General features: G+C 57.9%; 1 protein-coding gene across 4 annotated transcripts; it reads right to left on the reverse strand.

Moving 5' to 3' along the window:
- Positions 1–154: 154 nt before the first annotated feature.
- PLCB2 (phospholipase C beta 2) lies at positions 155–19,539 on the reverse strand. 4 transcript variants are annotated; one of them, XM_065872518.1, is made up of 32 exons: positions 19,278–19,361; positions 15,924–16,001; positions 15,206–15,274; positions 14,450–14,590; positions 14,245–14,324; positions 14,109–14,162; positions 13,927–14,002; positions 11,467–11,567; positions 11,120–11,286; positions 10,884–11,030; positions 10,559–10,716; positions 10,196–10,278; positions 9,840–9,924; positions 9,075–9,237; positions 8,827–8,936; positions 8,608–8,704; positions 7,553–7,637; positions 7,295–7,419; positions 6,625–6,779; positions 5,929–6,093; positions 5,249–5,348; positions 4,730–4,834; positions 4,470–4,561; positions 4,266–4,341; positions 3,960–4,004; positions 3,619–3,850; positions 3,367–3,532; positions 3,180–3,256; positions 2,994–3,089; positions 2,375–2,432; positions 1,622–1,708; positions 155–1,246 (listed from the first exon to the last, which is right to left on the reverse strand). In XM_065872518.1, the coding sequence occupies exons 1-32, from the start codon at positions 19,359–19,361 to the stop codon at positions 1,043–1,045; spliced, it is 3,561 nt and encodes a 1,186-aa protein (XP_065728590.1). In that variant the 3' UTR covers positions 155–1,042. The 4 variants fall into 4 exon arrangements, with proteins under 4 accessions (XP_065728590.1, XP_065728589.1, XP_065728591.1 ...); XM_065872517.1 differs by having other exon boundaries at positions 745–1,246; positions 8,827–8,960; positions 19,278–19,539; XM_065872519.1 differs by having other exon boundaries at positions 745–1,246; positions 9,087–9,237.
- Between the last annotated feature and the right edge of the window lie 1,061 nt (positions 19,540–20,600).

The raw sequence follows: 20,600 nt of genomic DNA on the forward strand, positions 1-20,600 counted from the left end.
GCTCCGCGGCATGTGGGATCTTCCCGGACCAGGGATCAAACCCGTGTCTCCTGCATTGGCAGGTGGATTCTTAACCACTGCGCCACCTGGGAAGCCCTGCCCATCCCCACCCGCCTTTCTTAGCTGTAGAACAGAGGCCAGGCTTAGGCAGGAAATCTTGAGACAGGGTTCTTTAGTAGGAGTAAGAAAGAGAAAAATAAATAAACCTCATAAAGTCAGGAGAGAAAATGGCGCTGACCTTGTCAGGACAGCCTGAGCTGGGACACATGCTGGGAAGTACCCCCCAGGCCTAGGAAAAGGGGTGGCTGGGCCCTGGGTGGGAGAGTGCACAAAAGGCCATCCTTCTCCCCTCACCCCCAGCCCCAGTTGTCTCAGTGGCCTGAGGGCCACACAGCTGAGGCAGCTTTTCCACATCAGCCTCCCATCCCCCAAAGGCAGGAGGCAGGGAAAGCACCTTAGCCTGGGATCCTGGGAGCAGCTGTCCCCAGGGAGCTGGAAGGAAGTGCTGGACTCTGTATCAGGGAGCTGACAATGAGGCCAACTCAGGGCAAGCCCGAGATGGGGCCTAGAAGCCAGGGTGAGCTGCCCGCCTTATGGCAGGAGAGTTTGGAGTTTGGACCTGCTTGAACTACAGGTGATGGAGTAGAGGTTCCAGGTGGCCAGGCCTAACCCTCCAGGTGAGGAAACTGAGTCTATAGCGGCACACTAGGAAATGCAGACTGAGGCCAGGGCCCCATTTCATGCCTCCAAGTTCGTATTCTTTTGCCCTCAACAAAAATGTGACAGACGCTTGTTCAGAGGGGAAGCGGAAGCAGGAGGGGCAGGATGTTGGACGGAGAGGACCTCAGACCCCAGACGGGCCCCAGCTGGCCTGCTTCCTGCCTCCTCCTTAGCCTGGCTGTTGAGAAAGGGGCTCCAGTGTCCAAGGGAGTCCAGCTTCCCGCAGCATCACGGTGCTGGGGCCCTTTCCTCGAGGGGGAATGGTCTCACGTCCCAGAGAAGGGTGAATGTCCTTGCAGAACGTCCCAAGGGCATGGGGGCATCAGAGGAGGGTCTCCTGGGCGTCTGTCTTCTCTGTGAGTGCATCCTGCTCACACAGCTCCCTGGAGACCCTGCAGGGCCTCTCAGGCTTGTCCTCCTCCGCAGAGGGCAAGCAGGCTCTGAGGTAGGTCCTCACCGACTCCTTCACTTCCACCTCCAGGCCCTTCATCTTGGCCTTGTACTGTGCCAGTGCCTCCTGCTGGAACTGTGGGGACAGCAAGGACCACCCCCTGGCTCAGCATGGGCCACCCGCCCACTCTTCCTCGCCTGAACAGTGGAACCAGGAGATGCCTGGTTTGTTCAGACCTCCCAGGAGATCAGGGTGGGAGGTGGGGGTAGTGGAGCCCATCAGGGGGTCTTTCAGGAGAGGGAATACCAACCAAGCAAAGAGATCTGCAGAGCTGCCTCATGATCCCCTGGGAATCAGAGCCCTGACCCACTGGAGAGGGGCAAGTCCCCCACAACCACCCACCTCTTGACTCGCAGCTCCCCAGAGCTGGGTCCCTTTACACCCTGGAGCCAGGCCAGCTCTGCTGTGGGCCAGGGTAGTGGTCGTCCCCCCCCCCCCCAACCCCGTCACCTGCTTTTCCATCTCCCGGATCTGTTCCAGGCAGGCTGCCTGCTTCTCTTCCAGCTTCTCCTGGTGCCTCTCCAGGTTCTCTGTCATCTGGGCAGGAGTGAGAGACAGAGAATCAGGACAGCATAGGCAGGCAGTCTGGGGTGAAATCAGCTACAATCCCAGTCAACGAGCTGGGAGCCTTTGGACAAATTCCTTAACCTTTGAAAAGTTGGGTTTTTGTTTTGTTTTGTTTTTTAATTTGTAAAATGAGGATAATAGTACCTGTCTTGCTGGATTGTGAAGGATTATATGAGACAGTTCGTGTGAAGCACCCGGCTTAGTGCCTGCACAAGGTCAGGACTCAGGAGCTGGTAGCTCTGTTACTGTTGTTAGTAATCCCCAGGGAGCTTTAGGGCCATTCTCCACAGGGCTTTCCTTCTTCTTCTGACTCCCTGGAAGCCTAACTCTGGAAGCTCCCTTGCTCCCTCTTACCCACCCACCCCAATCCCACCTCCCCTTGGCCAGCTGGCCCATATCATTTCCATCGAGGGCAGCTGGCCAAAGACAGGCTCCTTTAGGCTGGTATCCCAACCTCTGCACAAAGGTCAGAACCCTGGATGGCCTGGGGGAAGCCCCTCCCCTCTACTGCCTCTCCCCCCATCCCTAGCTGGTGGGCCACTCTAAACAGTGCATCTCCTAAGGGCAAAGTAAAGGCCTTGGGGCCACTCCTCTCAGAGAGAGAGTGTGTTTGGGAAGGGCACAGCTCTTACACACCTGCTTGAGGACCTGCACCACCTCCTGGATGTGGGAGTTGTTAATCTCTCTCTTCAACCTGTTGGGGTGATCAGAGTTTCAGAGAGGGCAGGAGGCCCCCGGGAAGAGCTGGATGAGACAAATTCTCCACAGGGTGTAGGCAACATGAGAACTCCATCGCAGAACCCTCTGTGGCTGGCATGCATCTATGTCTGGTCTGGGAACCAGCCAGAGAGGTAAGCATGGGGACCCAAGGAGGATCTAAGGAGATATTGGGAGCCCTGGGGGCCCTTTGAGGGAAGGGCTTCCTCACTAAAACACACTGTTCTTCAAGGCATGCATGGGAAAGTGTAGGTGGGAATCAGCTCTCCCAAGGTTTCACCTCCCTCTTTACACACTTGATTTTCCCTTAAATTCTCCTCTTTCCTCAAATAGTGGTGGCATCTGTGTTTTGCCTAAGGAGGACATTCTCTGATCAGAGGTGACAGAAGTAGAATTAACTTTCCAGCACAAGGAGACAGGCACATCTCTGGGAAGCAAGTCAGGACCCACTTGTAGGAAGGCCCCTTCCCACCCAGTGTGGTTCTTGCTCAGCACTGGGCCTGGAGTTTGAGTCCTGTGCCTCCCCTCCAGGGCTTACCTCTCCTGAGCCATCTTGTCTGTGGTGACCTTCATCATGGCCTGGATCCGATCCAGCCTCTTGGCCTCCAGCTTTTTCTTCACCTCTTTGGTGTCACTGCAGAGAAACAGGCATCAGGAAGATGCTTCCTGCGACTTGGGCCCTCCTGGGAGGTAAGAGTCAGGCGTAGAAGGGAGGCAGTCTTACGTCTCCAAAGTCTCCTTGAGGGTCTTCAGCTCTGCAGCCTGTTTCTCTCTGGCCAGCTCCATCATCTTGGTCATTTGCTGAGGGAGAGGAAGGACCGGCTAAGCTAAGACCGAGGAGATGCCCTTGGCTGTGCAGAGGGTGTGGGGTCGGTCGGGCCCTCGCTCCCTCCCCTCCCCGACGCTGGCACCTCGGCCACTTGCTGCGCCCTGCACCTCAGGACACACTCGCACTGCTCCTCGCCCTGCTGCAGCAGCTCCAGCTCCAGCCTGTCCCTCAGCTCTCGCAGACGCGCGCCCGCGCCCTCGGGGCCTTCGGCCGGCGCCGACCCGGCGGGGTCCTCGGCCGGCGGGGTCCTGCGGAGGCCATGTGGGGACAAGCCGTGAGCCCCAGGCCGCCCGCGCCCGAGCCGCGGGGGGCAGGATGCCTCCGCTGCCCTTACCTCTTTATGCAGGAGCCTTTCCCCGGGCCGAGCTTGCGGCCCCGGCCCTCGCCGCCGCCCCCAGCGCCCGGCGGCCGGAGCTCGGCCCGCTGCGCCGTGCGCCTCTGCAGCAGCTCCTCCCAGCGTCGCGCGCCGCGCCGCTCCAGCTCCCGCAGCTCCTTCTCGTGCCGCCGCTGCAGCTTCACGACGCTCTTCAGCTCCCGCAGCTCCTCCAGGCTAGCGGTCCGCGGCTCTGCTGGGGCAGGCGTGAGGCGCGCGCCCCCCGGGAACCGCCCCCACCCCCGAGTCCCGGACCCTCCCCGGGCTCGACCCCAGCGTGACTCGGTCTCAGCAGGCCTTACCCGCAGCTTCTCTCGTGGCCTCCTCCCTGGCCTTGGCCCCGGCTGCTGCAAGAGCCAAAGGAGAGGCTCTCCGATGCCCTCGGCTCGGCCGCTCCCGCGCCTCCCGGGGGTGGCGGTGTGGGCCCCCTGCTGCGCACTGCCCAGCCCGAGGCTTCACATGCAGCCGTTCCCTCCCCAGGTGCAAGTTTTCGGGGTGGTTTTTGGTTTTGTTTTTATAGAGAACTGCCACCTGTCTGGGATGTGCCTACCGGCGCAGCGGAGAGATCGAGACCCTTCCGGTAGGTGCGGGGACCCTGCAGTGCGTACCTGCTGACCCGTTGCTCGTTAAAGCTGATGCCCCATTGACCTGGCGGGCAACTGGACTCCCGAGAGGGAAGGGATTCTGTGTAGGGAGAGCGTGTTAGGAAGGTGTCTCTCTCCCTGAGCCCTGGACTCCGCCCCCTCCCTCATCTTCCCAAGGAGAGGGTGAAGCTCGTGGGGGCCCCTGGCAGTGGACCTGACAACACAGACCTCAGGCAGGCCTCCCATGGCTTCCTTGAGCTTCACAGACTTATCATGAGCACTGAAGAACTTGATGGGATTAGTGAGGGCCACCGTGAGATCTGGGTGCACAGGGACATGATGGGCCTGATAAGGAGATGTACCTGGGGGCCTCCCCCATCCTCACCTACGCCAGAATACCCTGTCCTGCCCCCCTCTGGAGGCTGGCTTGCGGAGAGAGGAGGGGGGATGGACACCCTGGGGCTTCCAACATTCCAGGGGCCTCCCACCTGCCCAGGTGTCAGGTACATAGTCCTTCATCTCCAGGAAGACGAAGAGTGCAGGCATGGTGAGTGGCATGTTGCTCTCGCTGTGCAGGCACAGATGGTGGTATCCTGTGGGACATGACCGGGTGGCCAGTGAGCCAGAGCCCGCTGCTGCCCAGCACTGCTCACCAGCAGCCCAGTACTCGACCCTGCTGGCTCTAGTCTGGTTCTACCTCACGTGGTTACTGTTAGGATTAAGCGAGAAAGTGTTATAAGCCCGTAAAGCATTTTAAGTGCCCAAGAAGTGTCAGCTACTTGGGAAACTGCCCCAGTAGTTTCAGAGAATTAGAGACATTGTGTTGGGTGGGCAGAGTCCCCACCTCTGTCAGTTTCCTGGAGAGGTACTATTCCTGCCCCACTTTCCCAGGCTGATAAAATGACAAGGCCACCTCCCTGAAGCTGCCCCACACTCTGGACGGGATCCTGATGCTGGTCTTGGTCTCAGACCCACTGGGAACAGCAAAGAAGAACCCCTATCCTTACCAGAATTCAGGGCGTTGACGGGGATGATGCGGTGTCCAAGAAACTTGTTGCCGTCCTCCATCACAGCCACCCTGAGGGAGGCCAGCTCAGGCATCAAGATCTGGGGAGAGTTCAGGACAGGACAAGCTGGAGAGGGTAGAGAGTGGCCAAGCTGCCCCCCTTCCCTGATTCCAGAAATCTAGGGTCAGTGTGAGAACATGGCGGGCTTTACTGGATTTGGTGAGGACAGAGGGCCCACTCTAAGCCACACACATAGACATCCTAACAGCTCATGTCACGGCTGGTCCACACAGGGCAGAGAGCTGGATATGCAGCCCAGGGCTCCAGGGGGCCTGGTGCAGACAGCCCTTGGAAGCTTTGTCAACAAGTATCCAATGGGAGCAAAAGGCCCCCGTGATTCCTTGGGTCCCTGCACCCTGGCCAGGGAGTTCACATTTCTGCCTCTAATCGTAACATGGACAAGCACGCACATACGCACATGTACACACACATACAAAACTTGCCCACGAAGTAAATTTCTGTAAACTTGGTTTTTGGACTCTTGAAACTCAGGAGGGCACAGATGAGGGGTGGGGAGAGGAGGAGGATCGAGGAAATCCCTTTATGTATTTTCTCTTCTACAAGTAGAGACCAAGAACTAGGGACAGATCCCAGCCCCTGCCCTGATCTAGCCACCCCACCTTTTCAAAGACAAAGGGCTCCTCCTTCCAGACAGGATTGATGGAATTGGTACTGGGTGACAGCTTGGTGCGATAGCGCCTCTTGGGGTCCCCAGGAAGGCCAAACAGCTCCACTTCCACATAGGTGCGCACACTGCGTTCTGACAGGAACTGCCCAGAGATCACCTGGAGGTTGGGGCCCATGGGAGACCAGCATCAGCTCCCCCACCCAGCCCATTCCCCAGAACTTAGGGCCTCCAGCCCCCCTAGCTGAAACATCCATTCCTGGGTACTGTGAAGCGCCCCATTCAATTCTGGCCACAGAGTAGAGGCTGTGTGGCTTAAGGGTTACAGCTAAGCTCTGGCACCCAGGGTGCTTCCAGCATTTAGGGAAGAGGTGTGGGCCTCCCCACCTCCCTCCCCAGCGAGGAAGGAACAGGGCCCTCCCCCCGGGGCCTGGGGCTCCAGCTGCCCCACTCTTTCCCCCTCCCCCACCCCAGCCTCAGCCCTTCCCCTTGGTTTCCATGGGGACCAAGAGGCAGCCTCCAGTGCTGAGGAGGAGGCAGTTTCCAAGGCAACTTGCTACTTCACGAACTGGCTGGGGCTGAAGTTTTCGGGATATCAGGGGAGGGGGTTGGGAATGGAGGAGTGGGGCTCCTGTGTCTTTCTCCTCAAGACCCCAGCCCTCCCGGCCACTTGTCCACCTCAGGGCCTTGCCGTAATGGAAAGGGTGGTGGCTACCACCACGTCGATGCGGTCCACCGAGAAGGGGTTGAACTGCTTGTCCAACCGGCGCATGAACTCATGCTTGAGGAGGTAGCCACTCTGCCCGTTGAACTCAAAGAGCGCCATGTTCTGCTGCATAGGTAGGTCTGGGGGGGACAAGGGCACTCAGGAAGGGCGGCCCGGCTCTGGTTCTGCACGCAGCCTCTCTTTCCACATTTCCCAGCCTTTCCCGTCTCGCAAATGGGGAGGTTGGGTGGACCGTGAGGATGAGGGTTTCTCATGTCCCGGCCTGGTTCCTTAGGGTCTCATCTCTCAGGAAGGGCCCGCAACCTGGAGTCAGCAGGAGCAAAGCCACAACCGGACCTCAAGCTCACAGTGGGAGTTGAGGCCAGTGGAGCAGGTGTTCCCACAGACCCACTCAGGCCGAGCAGCCAGACCCATGCCAGCACCCTGGCATCGTCACAGACATACTCGTATACGTGCAGTCACATAGGCGTGAGCTGATGCACTAAACACTCACACACATGCACATGCGCCCAGAGCCTAAATGAACATCAGCCCCCCCGCCCCCAGGTCTGTTCCAAAGACCCCCCCTCCCCAGGGAAGGGGTAAAGGTGGGAGGGGCAGGGGAAGGTTCTTAAGGGCCTGAGCATGCCCTCACCCATCGTCTGGAAGTTGAGGGCAACCATCTGGCAACCAGCATTCCAGAACATCTGGGGCATGTAGTTGGAGGAGTCCATGCGGGTGCCCTTGGGGTAGATGCGGCTCATCTGGCGCTTGTTGTAGCTGTCGCAGGGTATAGGAGCCAGCAAAGCCACCTGCACCGGGAAGACCCACAGACCCCCTGCGAGCCCCGTCCCAGGCCTCCCCCTTCCCTCCACCCCACCAGGGACCCTGGCTAGTGAGGTCTCAAGGATACTCCACAAACTGCACTGAGAACTTGGAGAGCAGGTCGTAAGCCTTGAGCTCCGTGAAGGAGGAAATGACATAACTTCGATTCTTCTCTGTGTAGGGGAGAAAGAGGAAGGAGAGTCCACGTCAGCCTGTCCCCTCCCACAGACTTGCCCTCCCCTGTGGCACGGCTCCCTCCAGCACAGAGGTGCCTCCAACCTAGCGTTTCCACCGAGGGCTGAGGGTTGAGGGGCCACCGCCGGGGTGGGGAATATGCAGATCTGTGTGGATAGCAGTGTGTGCTGGAGGTAAAGGGTACGCACAGTGGATACATACGCACAGGGATGGGGTGTGCGTGCCAGAGTCCTAAAAAGTGGGGTACATGCCCTGGGTGGACGCGGAGGGTGTAGGAAACATGCAGCGATGAGCCCGGGGGGTCAGGAACACGCTGTGATGCACAGGAAACAGGGTGCAGGGGTGAGAGGCACACAGCAAGGGTGGTGCACAGGAGGGGGTGCAGGCTGGGGCTTCAGGGATGACGAGCCAGTGCTGCAGAGTGCATGCAGAAAAAGGTGTTCGTGTTGGGGCTGTGCACAGAGGGTGAGAGGAACTCATTGTGCGCATGTCCGGAGAAGATAAAGGTAAACGGCGTGGATGCGCTCAGAAAGGGAAGGGAACAAGGGGCAGATGTGCGCTGGCTGGTTTCTTTGCCTTCCTCCCCCTCCCAGGAGTTCTCATGCCCAGGCAGCCACAGAAGGAAGCTGGAGGAGCCCCAGGCCGCCCGGCCGAGGTGGCCCTTGGTAAATGACCTGCCTGTCACCGACACACTCCAGAGCGTTCTGCTTGCTGCCAAGTTCTCAGTACAGTGATGGGACACTGGGAGCCACTGCCACTTAAACATGCCTTTGCCTGGCTCCTCTGCTGGGTATTTATAAACAGGGCCCCCAGCCCAGGGAGAGGGAGGACCCGCCTCGCTCACACCCCCACCCATCAGGCTGCTCTGGCCGTCCGGACACGCTTCCTAAGGGCCTTCTGCCGAATATAGCCTAACTTCCAGCTTACCACCACTGCATGCTAACTCACGGGCAGAGGACTCGAAGGAGATGAACTTGGTGGGTTGGACGTAATTGACTAAGCTGGACATCTCCTTGTAAGCCGTCACCTCCAGGCCCGCTGTGCCCTAGGGAGAAGGGGGGAGGATGGGGAAGAGGCCAGCTCAGAGCCCAGGGGCCCGGTCCCACGCCCCCGCCTGGAGGGCTCTGCAGTGGAGCTGGCAGAAGGGCCTCGGGGCTCCCCACACACCTCATCTGACTGCATCTTCTTCATCCCTTCTTCATCCAGGCTTCCCGACTCCTCCTCTTCCTCTTCCACCTCCTCCTCCTCCAGCTCAGCCCCTTCCTCACCAGCCCACACTGCCACATACAGCTCTGTCAGCACTGGGGGCGGGGGAGACCCCAGCACCAGGCTGGCTCTACCCTCCAGGCCCAGCCCCTCTCTCCCATTCCAGATGCTCCTCCTCGGCCACCCCCACTCCTCCCAGGCCGCCTCACCTGTGTCCTCACCCACAGGGACATTGGGTGGGCCGCTCCCCTCAGCCTCCCCACCCGGCTCCTGGCTGGGGGCTGGGGGACCAGAAAACTGGTTCTTCTTGTTTTTGATGAGGATCTTGCCTCGGAGATCCTCAGGGCTGGGCAGGGGGATGCCTGGTTTCAGCTGTGGGAGAGGAGACAGGGTCCTCAGCACTATCTCCTCACCTTCAGGGAGTTGCCCAAGCTCCTGCATGGCAAGCTACGCTCCACCTGCCCCCGGCCTAACTCTCCAGGCTCTCCTCTCATCACTCCCACCTCGTGCGCTAAACCCCTGCCTGACCCAACTTATCCCAGCTCCTCAGTGATCTTTTCTCAACGATTCAGCCTGCCTAGAACACCCTTCCCCACTCTCACCAAGATAAATCCATTCTTTCCCTCAGGTTTCAGCTTAGCCATCACCTCCTCCAGGAAGCCTTCCCTGATCCTCAAGACCAGATCTGGAGCCCCAGGTGCTCTCATAGCAGCCACTGGTTGTAATGGCCTGGTTACTTGTCTGCCTCCTGACTAGAGGGTAAGTGACCTGAAGGCTGGGACTGCCCCTCTGCTACTGACGTACCCCCCAAGCCCAGCACAGTGCCTGACACGTGGTAGATGGTAGGACCCCAGCCCCACGTCCTCCCAAATAAACCCCAGCATCCTCTGGGGGCATCTGCCTCCTTAAACTGGCACCCTGCCCTGGCTCCCCCAGCCCTCAGACCCAGATGCCCCACAGTGAAGTCCACTCACTGGGAACTTTTCCAGTGGCTCTGTGAGCAGCATATCCCCAAATATCGTTCGGCAGTACTCGGCCATCTTAGCCTGTTGGCGGGGTCTGCAGGGAGCAGAAGTGGGTGTGGTTCAGCAGCTCCACTCCACCCTCTTGTCCATCTTTTTGTGCCCCCTGATGACCCAGATCAGCGGCTCAAGATGTTGGGGAGGCAGGGACACAGGCAGGAGAGCCTGGGGTCCCAAGGAGATTGTGTTGAGACCCGGGAGAGAGCCAGAAGGCATGGCTAGAGGCTGGAGACAGTTATGGGGAGGGCAGCTGCAGGCGGGAGATGGTGACAGGGTAGAGAATGAGGCTGGATGGCCTGGATACGCACGAGTCCACGTGGTTTTCAAACGACAGGATGACCGGATAAGGGGAGGTCTTAAAGGCACTTTCTGCAATAGCTTCAATTGCTTCCTGGAGGAGAAGGGGACCCCATGGGGAGGTCAGTGCTGTGCCTCCAGGCTTCGCCTCCCTCAATGGCATCCTTCCCCACTCCCCAGTTTCAACACACACATAGAATTGGAGGGCCACTCTTGGCCCTGTGTCTCTTCTGGTCCTCTCTGGTACCCACACTGGTCCAAGGCCTCCCAGCCATCCCTCCTTTCTGGCCTCACTCCCCCCAACCCCAGAAAGCTCATGGCCCAGGGCCCTCCCCTAGTGCCACTGCCACCAGCCTCCACATGACGAGTCTCACCTTGAAACAGATGTCTGTGGTCATGGTGAAGCCGTGGGTGATAATGGGCTCCTCGTCAGGGGGCTTCCCCTTCCAGCAGTCCAGCTCCACGCAGCGGCAGCCCGCCAGCAGCACCTGGCGGTACATCTCGGCAGAGGAAAGGCCTGAGAACTGGCCGGCTGAGCCAGAGGAGGGGCGAGGGGCGGGGGCTTCACTCAAGGGCAGTCCAGCTCTGCCCCGCCCCACTCCATCGTGGGCAGCCCGTGAGCAACCCCCGCAGGGGATTCAGGGAGCAGGAACAGCCCCCGTAAAAGGAGAGGTTGGCAGTGAGGTCGCCAGGGCCCACCTGTCAGGTAGGTGTTGTGGGAGGAGTTGATGAAGTAATGGTTGAGCGGCTGCGTCATGTCGTGGTGCAGCAGCAGCTTGTCCTGGGCCAGCACGCTGTTCTCTGGCCCACAGAGTAACCATACCATGCCCTCGGGGGACAGCTGGCCTGGGGGACAGGGGTGGTTGTCAGGGCAGCAGCCCAGCTGCCGGGACCGGAGAGGACCGTGGAGGGTCAGAAGCTCCCTTAGGCCTCACCCCTCTGCACGTTGATGCCTCTGGGCTCGTACTTGTCGATGAGGCCCTGCACCTGGTCAGGCCGCGCGAGCGGGAACAGCAGGGAGTTGAGCCTGGAGTCGCGCTGTTTCTGGTTGATGAATTTGGCCAGGTGCTCCTTAGTCATGTAGGGTTTGGCCTTGGCGTGGCTGCAGGCCAAAGAGAGGAGCACAGGTCTCCTCTATATCCCCTGGGCTGGGGGCGGGGGTGTGTGTGGTGGGAGCTGGGACAACCCCCTTCTCCAGCCACGCTACCTAATTGTCAGCATGGCAGGTGGGAATTTTAGCCACCACCCCTTCCCCAAGACCAGCCCAGCCCAAGAAGCTCACTAGGAAGTGAAGATCTCATCTATTTCTGGCCGAGGACAAAGGCTCATGAGGAAACTCTTGTAGACGGATTCTGGGAAGTCCTCGGGATTGATGGCATCATTCTGGGGGGATAGAGAGTCACCTGATGACTCCTGCCCCCACCTTCCAGCACTAAGAACCACAGACTAGGCCCAGCCCTGCGCGAGGCGGCTTGGGGAGAGGGAGGGCTCAGGGCAGACAGAAGAGCATCAAGGGCACCCTGAGCCCCCACTTTTCAAGGCCCTGGCTGCTGAGCAGAGAGCATCTTAACTGGTTTGCTCTGCCCCTGGATTGATACTGGCTAATCTCTTGGCTGGGCAGGATTCAAACTAAGAATGACCAGAACTGGGAAGAAAAGAGCTCAGAAGCAAGCTACTGTATGCTGTTTGCCAGAGCTGTGGGCTCTTTTTCTTTTTAAATGGAGGATAAATTTTCAAAAAGAAGCAATTTGCATACAAACAATGCACCTAACAATGGAACCCCAAGATGCAGGAAGCAAAACTGACAAAACTGAAGGGAGAAATAGACAATTCAACAACAATAGTTGGAGACACAAAAAGCACAAGGAACTATAACAAAAAATAGACAGATTGGACTTCATCCAAATTAAAAATGTTGGTGTTCCAAAGGATACTGTCAATAAAGTAAAGAGAATAGGAGGAAATATTTGCAAATCAGATATCCAGTAGTAGACAACTTCACACTAAAAGAAAACCCAACTGAAAGATGGGCAATGAACTTGAATAGATACCTCTCCAAAGGAGATATGCAAATGACCAATAAGCACATGAAGAGATGCTCAGCATCATTAGTCCTTAGGGAAATGCAAATCAAACCCACAATGAGGGGAATTCCCTGGCGGTCCAGTGGTTAGGACTCTGAACTTCCACTGCAGGGGGCACGGGTTTGATCCCTTGTCGGGGGACTAAGATCCCGCAAGGCGGGTGGCATGGCCAAAATAAATAAATAAATAACATAAAACCACAGTGAGATACCACATCACACTCACAGGATGACTAAAGTAAAAAGAAGAAAAAAAAGACAGACAATAACAGGTGTTGATGAAGATGTGGAGAAATTGGAACCCTCATACAATGCTGGTGGGATTGTAAAATGGTATAGTAATTTTGGAAAACAGTGTGGAATTTCCTCAAAATGTTAAGTATACAGTTACAATATGACAGAAGAATTCCACCCCTAGCTATGTCCTCAAGTGACTTGAAAACATACGTCCGGACAGAATCGTTCATAGCAGCATTATTCATAATAGCCCCAAAGTGGAAACAACCCAAATGTCCATCAACTGTTGAACAGTTAAACAAAATGTGGTATATCCACACAATGGAATAGTATTCCACAATAAAAAAGGAATGAACTACTGATACATGATACAACATGGATGAAGCTTGAAAACACTGTGCTAAATGAATGAAGGCTGACATCATATTGTATGATTCCATTTACAAGAAATGTCCGGAATAGACAAATCCATAGAAACAGAAAGTAGATTTGGTGGCATTCAGGGTTTCTGTGCCTTTGCATTCCATTCCAGAAAAACCCATCAAATGTTTTCCAGGGTCATTCTGGAAAGCCAACATCAGTCTTAGATTGGAGCAGAGGCTCTGAGCAGGATAGCTAGACCGAATCTTGGACCCATCAGCTGCAAGCAAAGATGGCTCAACGGCTCCTACCGGGATGCAGGAGAGCTGATAAATAAGGAGGACTTAGCCAAGGTGGGAACTCGGGAGGCAGGAGAAAAGGAGGGTGGATGTGACAGCCCAAGTGGTGCCCTCAGCAGGAGCCCATTCCCACCCTCTCCCCAACCCCAAGCTTGCATCCCCTGTGACTCATTGCACCGAGGGGTCACCAGCTCCGTAGAGTTGAGTGTGGGGGAAGTATTCCTTCTGAGATTCATGTGGACAAGTGATCTATGAGGCCTTAGTTTTATTTATTTATAACATTCCAAATTCTTACCAGGAGAAAAGACTCCATGAAATCCACAAAGGCACTGGCCAAGGGAGGACAGGGGCCTGAGATCTACCCCCGCCAGGCAGGAACCCTGGCTCAGGGCTGCATCTGCCCGGAGGGCTCCTTTTTGTAAGTCACATAAGGCATCTCATGGGGTGACCCAGCATACGACTTGTAATTAAAAATTAAGTAAAAAGAAAGGAAAAATGTTTTCCTATTGGAGCTGAAGGGGTATAGACCAACCTGCTCTGAACCCGGGCACCTCAACCCCCTGCCCCGGTTCTGTCACTGTGCCTTGTATCAGGAACCGGTGGCTCTAGAGTGAACTGACTTTTCGGGCTGTTGGCTGGGACTGAACTGTCATTCCTGCCCTCCCCATCCCCACCAGGCCTGCCCAGGGTGCCCTCCAGTCCAAGGCAACTCAGATGAGAAGGAGAATGCTGGGCGTGGGCTGGAGAGGGGGGAACCACTCACCTTGCCTTTTGGGAGGTGGCAGGCGCTAAGGGCAGCTTCCACCCGCTTGCGGTCAGCAGGAAACATCTGGAAAAAACTGAAGAAGCAGAGAAAAGCACCAGGCCAAGAGAGGGGTCAGGCCTGGAGAGGGAAGGCCTTGGGGAGCTCAGAGGACATGTGGGGCGGGAGGAGGGGAGACTCACTTCTTCACAGGAATCTTTCCTTCAGGGTTGAGCTGCATCTTGAGTTTCACCAGGCTGGTGGGCAGAAGGCAGCCCGTCAAGGCCCGGGCTGACACACTTAGCCCCACGCGCTCAGGCCAGGCAGGCAGGCACTTACCTCTTGTCCAGGAAGGTGCTGCGGGAGGCGTTGGCCATCAGCGGGTGCTTGGCCAGAGCCAGGACATCTTCAGCCCAGTCCTGCAGGACCCCAGGGCACAGCAGTCAGGCCCCCAACCACAAAGGTGCCGCCCCACGCCATGGCCCAGGCCCGTCTCTCAGGCTGTCCCAGGTGCCCAGCCCCAGGCCAGGTGCCCCCAGTGCACCTTGCCCACATTCTCTTTGTAGGAGACGAAGTTATGGAAGGTGAGGTCCACCATGTCGGGGCCAGACACCACGGTGAGCGTCTTCAGCAGGAAGTTGTTGTCAGGAAAGTCCATGTTGAAGACATCCCGGAGCTTCTGGCTCTGCAGCAGGTCGTGACACGGTTAGGATCAGAGGTGTGTGCCCCCGTCCCTGCCCACTGTGGCTCTCCCTGTCTTTCCCTCTCAGCCACTTGAAATCTGGCCCACGGGGGTGGCATCCCATCCATGCCCATCTTAGGAGCCACGGGAGGGAGAGGCCCACAGGAAGAGATTAACCAAGACTTTGGGGCCTGGGAGTTCTGTGTATATTGTTTGCCATTTTTCATTTGAAGACAGATTCTTAGTCCCCAGTCTCAGGGAATCCTGCTTTCCACCAATCCCTTCCTCCAATTTTCCTACCAGCATTAGGCAAATACAGGCAAAGCAGTCGGGGTGGAGGGGGAGAGGATGCAAGCAACACCTCCCAGACAGCCTGGGGTGCTCTAGGGGCAGTAGCTGGCCACGCAACATCTCCATCCACTGTGCCCTGATACCAAAGCGCCTGCAAGCCAGGGAGCAGTCACGCCTCTTGCTCAGCTCAGGGAGAGACCCTCTGCTCAGCCCACAGACCCTTCCCTGGCTCCAGAGATCAGGCTCCCTGCCCCCACAGGGACTCCTGCCCCAGCCCCGTGGAGCTGGCGGCCGTGCTGAGCCTGGGCTGCTACTGGGCCCACTTACCTTGGGCATCTTGGCAAACTTCCCAAAGCGGGTGTCCCGGATGCTGGTGATATCCAGAAACTCCATCTCCTGGTAGGAGCAAAGACAGGATGCAGACAGAGACCTCAGGTCAAGAATGAAGGGCAGCGAGGAGGGAGCTTCACACCCCTTCACATCTTGGCCAGCTGCCTTCTCTAGATGCCAAGACTGTGGGGCTTCCCAGACCCCAGCCTTCCCTCCTCAGCGATCGGGCTCTCCTTCCTCATGGTGACCCTCCTCCCTTCCTCTCTGGCCACTCCTCCCCTGGCCGCTCGAGTTACTTGAGAGCTGTGACCTCCAGCCTCCCCTCCACCATCCTGGACTCTCCCCAGGTTCCCCCTCCCTTCCTTCCTCCCAGGTGCCGAGGACCTTCTCTGACCTCTCTGAGCCCTCAAGTTTACCCAGAACCACAGGCAGGGAATCAGCCTTCAGCTGTAGCTCTAATTCCTTTCTCTCTCTCTCTCTCTCCAAGGGATGCTAAAGCTGAAGCATCTGGGCCCAAGGCAGCCATGGTTGGAGTGACCGCATCCTCCCTCCCAAAGCAAAGAGCCCCTGCCCACAGGAGATCCCCCCAGAGCCACCCTTCCCGGTCATTCTATACTCCTGGCATCCACACCTCCACCCCTGTGTCATCGAGAGGCTGCTTGGACTCAATGGAACAGCGGGAGCTCAGGGCCACGGTAGGTAGGGGCTGCCTCACCTTATTCTGATATGTCCAGTACAAGTAGTAGCCCTTGGGATCCACACGGAGGATAACTGGGGAGGCTATTGTTGTTTCCTGCAGAGAGAAGGAGTCAGCTCCCTGCTCTGAGACTTCAGGCCGAGCTTTTGTGGCCCGGGCCAGGGGTTTCAGAGCTCACCATCTGCCTAGGAGGTGGCCATCCCAGGGATCTGCAGGCATTTCTCTTTGTTCTCCAGAGCTAAGGGCTGGGTGTAAGCCTTAAAAGCTCTGAACCAGGGGTGGGGAGGGGTAGAGGATTGGAGATGACATTTCTGGAAGAGCAGAGGGTTTCCCCTCTAAATCCCAAATAGAAGATCTCCCTCTAGACCCCAAGCAGGGTCTTGGCCCCCACCTCACCCTATTTTCAAGGCCCACAGCTCAGCCAAAGAGGTAGAATGTCCCTCACCAAGACTCCATGCTACCCCCAGGAGAGCTGAACACGGTGAGAGCTGAGAGCCCAACTCCCCCAGAGCTGCCTAAGCTTCCTGCCTGCCCAGCCCTTCCATCCATGAACCCCACCGCCCCACCCCCCCAGCTGTCCCAAGTGCCTTCCCACTTCCCAGCCTCAGCACCCAGCCCCTCTTGCCTAAAATACCATCAAAGACTAGCTTCTGCAAAGCCTTTCCTGAAGCATGCTGCAACAACAGGGCGGGGGCTGGTTCTCAGACCTGGAAGCCCCTCCAGGAAATCCCCAAGGGGCTCACGGACTCCCGGGAAACAAGGCCGTACTAGACCATGAGCTGCATGCGCCATGTTTGCCGAAGGAGCAGGTGAATGAAAAATGAACTCGCTTCTGCGTTCCTGCTCCACTCAGAGCACACAGCCTACCTTTCATTTTCATGGTCTTCGTACGCACAAATAACGAGATACTAAAATCGAAGTTTCCCACAAGGCATGATAGTTGGCTGCATACCAGACCAGACCAAATGCAGAATTTACAAAGGAAATGGCCCAGAAAAAGGTTCTCAGATCAGGGGCAGTTAGGATATGCGGGGAAAGAGAATACTGTGTGAGGAACCTAATTTTGGAGAAAGCTGTGTTGTGAGCTCCCTTCCCTTCCTTCCCGAAGGGTGGGTTGGGGTACCTGACCCCTCACCTTAAGCTCGCACTTGGAGAGCTGTCGTCACCCCTGCAGTTGCGGTGCATGACAAAATGGGGTCTGACTCCTGCCCAGGAAACTGAGCGGGTGAGAGAGATGCTGGTGTGCTAGGTGAGCCCGAACCCCCGGAGTCTGTGGGGCAATGAACCCGTGAGTATTTTCTGGGTCCAGAGTGGGCCTGTGGGAGAAAGGGGCAAAGCCGAAGGTGCAGGAAGCTGAGGGTGGTAACTGGATTCTCCGGGGCTAAAGAAGTAATTTGAAGTGAGATCCTGAAACAGAGATGGCAGGAGGACCCTAAATAAGGGATCCCCAGCTCAGGGGGAGGGTCTCCTAAGAATCCTCAAAAATGCTCCTGAGAGAAAGAAGAAGACTTACACTTCCGCCAGGCCCACTTTGTGATAGCAGCTGCTCAGTTAAGAACTTTGGTACCTCCTTCCCTCCTTCCTCACTGTACCCCACCCCTAGTGGGCATAGAGGAAGATCAGGGAATCCTCCCACAGGCCTTTCTGCAGGGCCTGCAGCCCACCTGAAACCATTCTTGGAGGTGGGGCAGAAGATGTCATTCTAAATTAAGACTGGAGTTTTGAGTTATAACTAGTTTCTGAAGTAAGACTGGGCTTTGTGAGGAAAAGTGTCCTAGGCTTGTCTATTCCCCAGGAGAAAATGGAACATCTCGTGACAGCCTCAGTTTCCTTCCATGGGTCTTAGGGGAGCTTCTCCCACAGAATACATTGGAAACGGGCTGTGGGACACAACAGTAAGCTGGGATTTGATTACATCCTGTGCATTGTACTTAGCCAGTACCCAGGTCATCTGCCTACGGGGCCAAAGGCAGTCTGAGAGCAGAGCCTCGTCTGGCAGGTGCGTGTGCCCTGTGACGGGGAAGTTCCTGCTCGTGGGAGGCAGGATCCAGGACCCTGCAGTGCCCTGCCTTGGGGAGGGCAGCGGGCCTGCCAGGTACACGGATGCTGGCTTGCAGAGAAGGCCACATAGCACGTCCCCATCCCTGATGACCCTCTGCCCGGTCAGGTTACACGCACTTCCCAGAGGAAGGGAGAGAGGCCGCTTCACTTTTCATTCTGAGCCACTTCCCTCATTCCACGGGCTCCTGGGACATGGCTCCACCATGCCGCAGTGACCACACCACTCGTGGGGAAGCAGAAAGTCTCTCACCACAGGCCCGCTCCCCATAGCCATGGCAACTAGATTACTCAGCCTAGCCCAGCCCCAAAGGCCTGAGAGCCTTAACTCACAGACTCAGAGTCCCCTCATCCCACCTGTAAGGAGGAGGAACCAGACCTAAGGGCCCTTCCTCCCCCCCGCAGCCAGTCCAGAGACTTCAGTTTCCCTTCCTGGGAGCAGCCAGTGCTGACTCTCACGCTGGGCCAGCCCAGCAGTCTTACCTCCCTGAAGGAGGGGCCCCAAGTTGTTCCTCTCACCCGCCCAGGAGAATCCCTGGCCTATGGCAACACACACATCTTCAGGCTCCGGGAGGACCGGAGGCTGGGAAGCAGGCCCAGTTTGGGAAGCAGCAGACACAGTGGAGACAGAGGTGCAGGGCAAAGTGTGGTTTCCCCTTCCCTGCAGACGGGCCGGCGTCAGGGAGCCAGGCCGAGAGCAGCTGGCGGAAGCAGAAGTCTATCCGTTCCCTCCCAGGCCCCTGGGAGGAGAGCCTCCAGTTCTCCCTTGGGGTCCAGGAGCCTTTCGTGGCCACCTCACAGCAGCAGGGGGAGAGCAGGGCATCCCAGGGACAGGGCCGGGGCCAGGTGGGGAGGGGTGAGGATTCCAGTCCAGGCGTCCATCTGGGGCTGGAATGGGCTGTCTGTGCTGGGAGTAGGGGCCTGGCTCACCTCTGCTGCTGGCCCTGCCTCAGCTCTGGGACACCTTTCCTCCCACTGCCCAGACTGGGAGCAACACACCCTTCTCTTCTTGGGGGCTTTGGGGAAAGACAGACCCAGACCCAGAGAAATTTCCTCCTATGACCACCCAGGCAGCCATCGTCTTCCCACATCCAAACACAGAGCCTTAGCCCCAGCAGCCCAGGGACACAGACGGGGGGCACACACCCTCCCACCCAGGTTTGTTTATCTGGGTAGTTGTGTCAGCTGCCTGGCCAAGCAACACAGGCGCCTGAGTCCTGGCAGACATAAACCAAGCCAGCCCCCCTCCCACCCCGGCAAAGCCCCAAGCAGGGCGGCCGCCACCCCTGCAGCCCTCCGCCCAGCCCCACTCACATCATCCCATCTGATGAAGCGCTCCCCTTGGCTCAGATAGGCCTTCACCCCGGGGGGTTGCAGGACAGGGTTGAGCAGAGACATAGTGCCAAGCGTCCGTCTTAGGAGAGGCTGGGCAGGCACAGGGCGCAGAAGGAGGGGAGGAAGGAGGGCGGGCGGGGGTGGGGGGAGACTAGCTGGGCTCACATGGCACCCGCCCCAGCTAGTCCGGAAGTCTGGGCGCTCTTACAGCCCGCGGGGGGCAGTAGCTGGGTGCAGAGCTGAATGCTTCAGCCAGAGGCCCATCTGCCTTTTGAATCAACCTCATCCCGCCCGCCCGCAGTGGGGGGCTGTGGTCACTGCTCCTGCCCAGGGAGGCCGGGCTCCCCTCCGCAAAGCCCCCCGCCCTCACCCGGTGCCTCAGCACTTCCTGCTCAGGGCTTCCTTCTCTGTGCTGCTCAAGAAGCAGGTCCCGAGGCCTGGCCGCCCAGAGCAGGGGCCTCTCCGTTCCAGGGGTCATCCCTGGTCAGATGTGGGAAGGGGCCAGCTGGGGATACTGCTGCCCAGGTGGACACTGAGGGGGGTGAGCAAGGAGCTCACGAGGGGAAGGGACCCCCACAGAGGTGGGGTCCGGAGCACAGGGGTCACTCTCAGAGGCCGAGGAGCCTGGGACCACCCTGGAGGTGGGAGTTGAGGGAGAAGCAGGGTCCAGCTGGGACTAAGTGTTTTGAATAAGCAAAGTTTGCTGAACATCCAGCCCCTCCTTCTCGGTGCTTCCTCCCCATGAAAATGAGGTGCAAGTGAGGCAATCGCACCCCTCACCCGCGTCACACGTGACTCCCTCCTCTTGGCCTTCCGGACCTGGACGAGGCCTGAAACCTCACTGACCAGCCGCCACTCCACACACCGCTGCTTCAAGCACCCCTCAGCCACCAGCCTCCACCTTGCTGTCCTGCCAGGCTCTCTCCTCTGCCCTGTGCCGGGGCCTGTGGGAGAGAATGCTTGGGGCAGGAGGGCTGCTCGCAGGGGCCTCAGCTTGCAGTGCTGCTCAGGGCTTATGGCACTAACTCTGCTCCAGCCCAGGGCCCGGCCCGGGAGCTCAGTCACAGCCCAGTCCAGCCCAGCCCACTTCCTCTTGCCTAATCTGCTCTCATCACCCTTCTTAACCCAGCTGGGGGAGCCGGGAGCTCTGCCCCGGATTTCCTTCCCCTCTCAGGGCCCAGCTTTCTGTTCCAGGTCCCACCGTGGACATTTGTGCCACCCCCTGACAACAACGGGACCCTCACCCAGGCCCTAGAACTGCCTCTGATGGCCAGTCCGGCCCAAGGCAGGAGGATGGGGGCC

The sequence above is a fragment of the Phocoena phocoena genome, chromosome 2 (assembly GCF_963924675.1).
Source record: "Phocoena phocoena chromosome 2, mPhoPho1.1, whole genome shotgun sequence".
NCBI lineage: Eukaryota > Metazoa > Chordata > Mammalia > Artiodactyla > Phocoenidae > Phocoena > Phocoena phocoena.

Bases quoted from the DNA above. Each gene is read 5' to 3' on its own strand.
- PLCB2 (XM_065872517.1), bottom strand. From the start codon at position 19,361: ATGTCTCTGCTCAACCCTGTCCTGCAACCCCCCGGGGTGAAGGCCTAT. The intron at 10,279-10,558 runs GTGAGACTCGTC...CTTCTCCTCCAG, and splicing joins CCACAGACATCTGTTTCAAG to GAAGCAATTGAAGCTATTGC. The intron at 7,420-7,552 runs GTATCCTTGAGA...ACCCTGCGACAG, and splicing joins TTCTCAGTGCAGTTTGTGGA to CTACAACAAGCGCCAGATGA.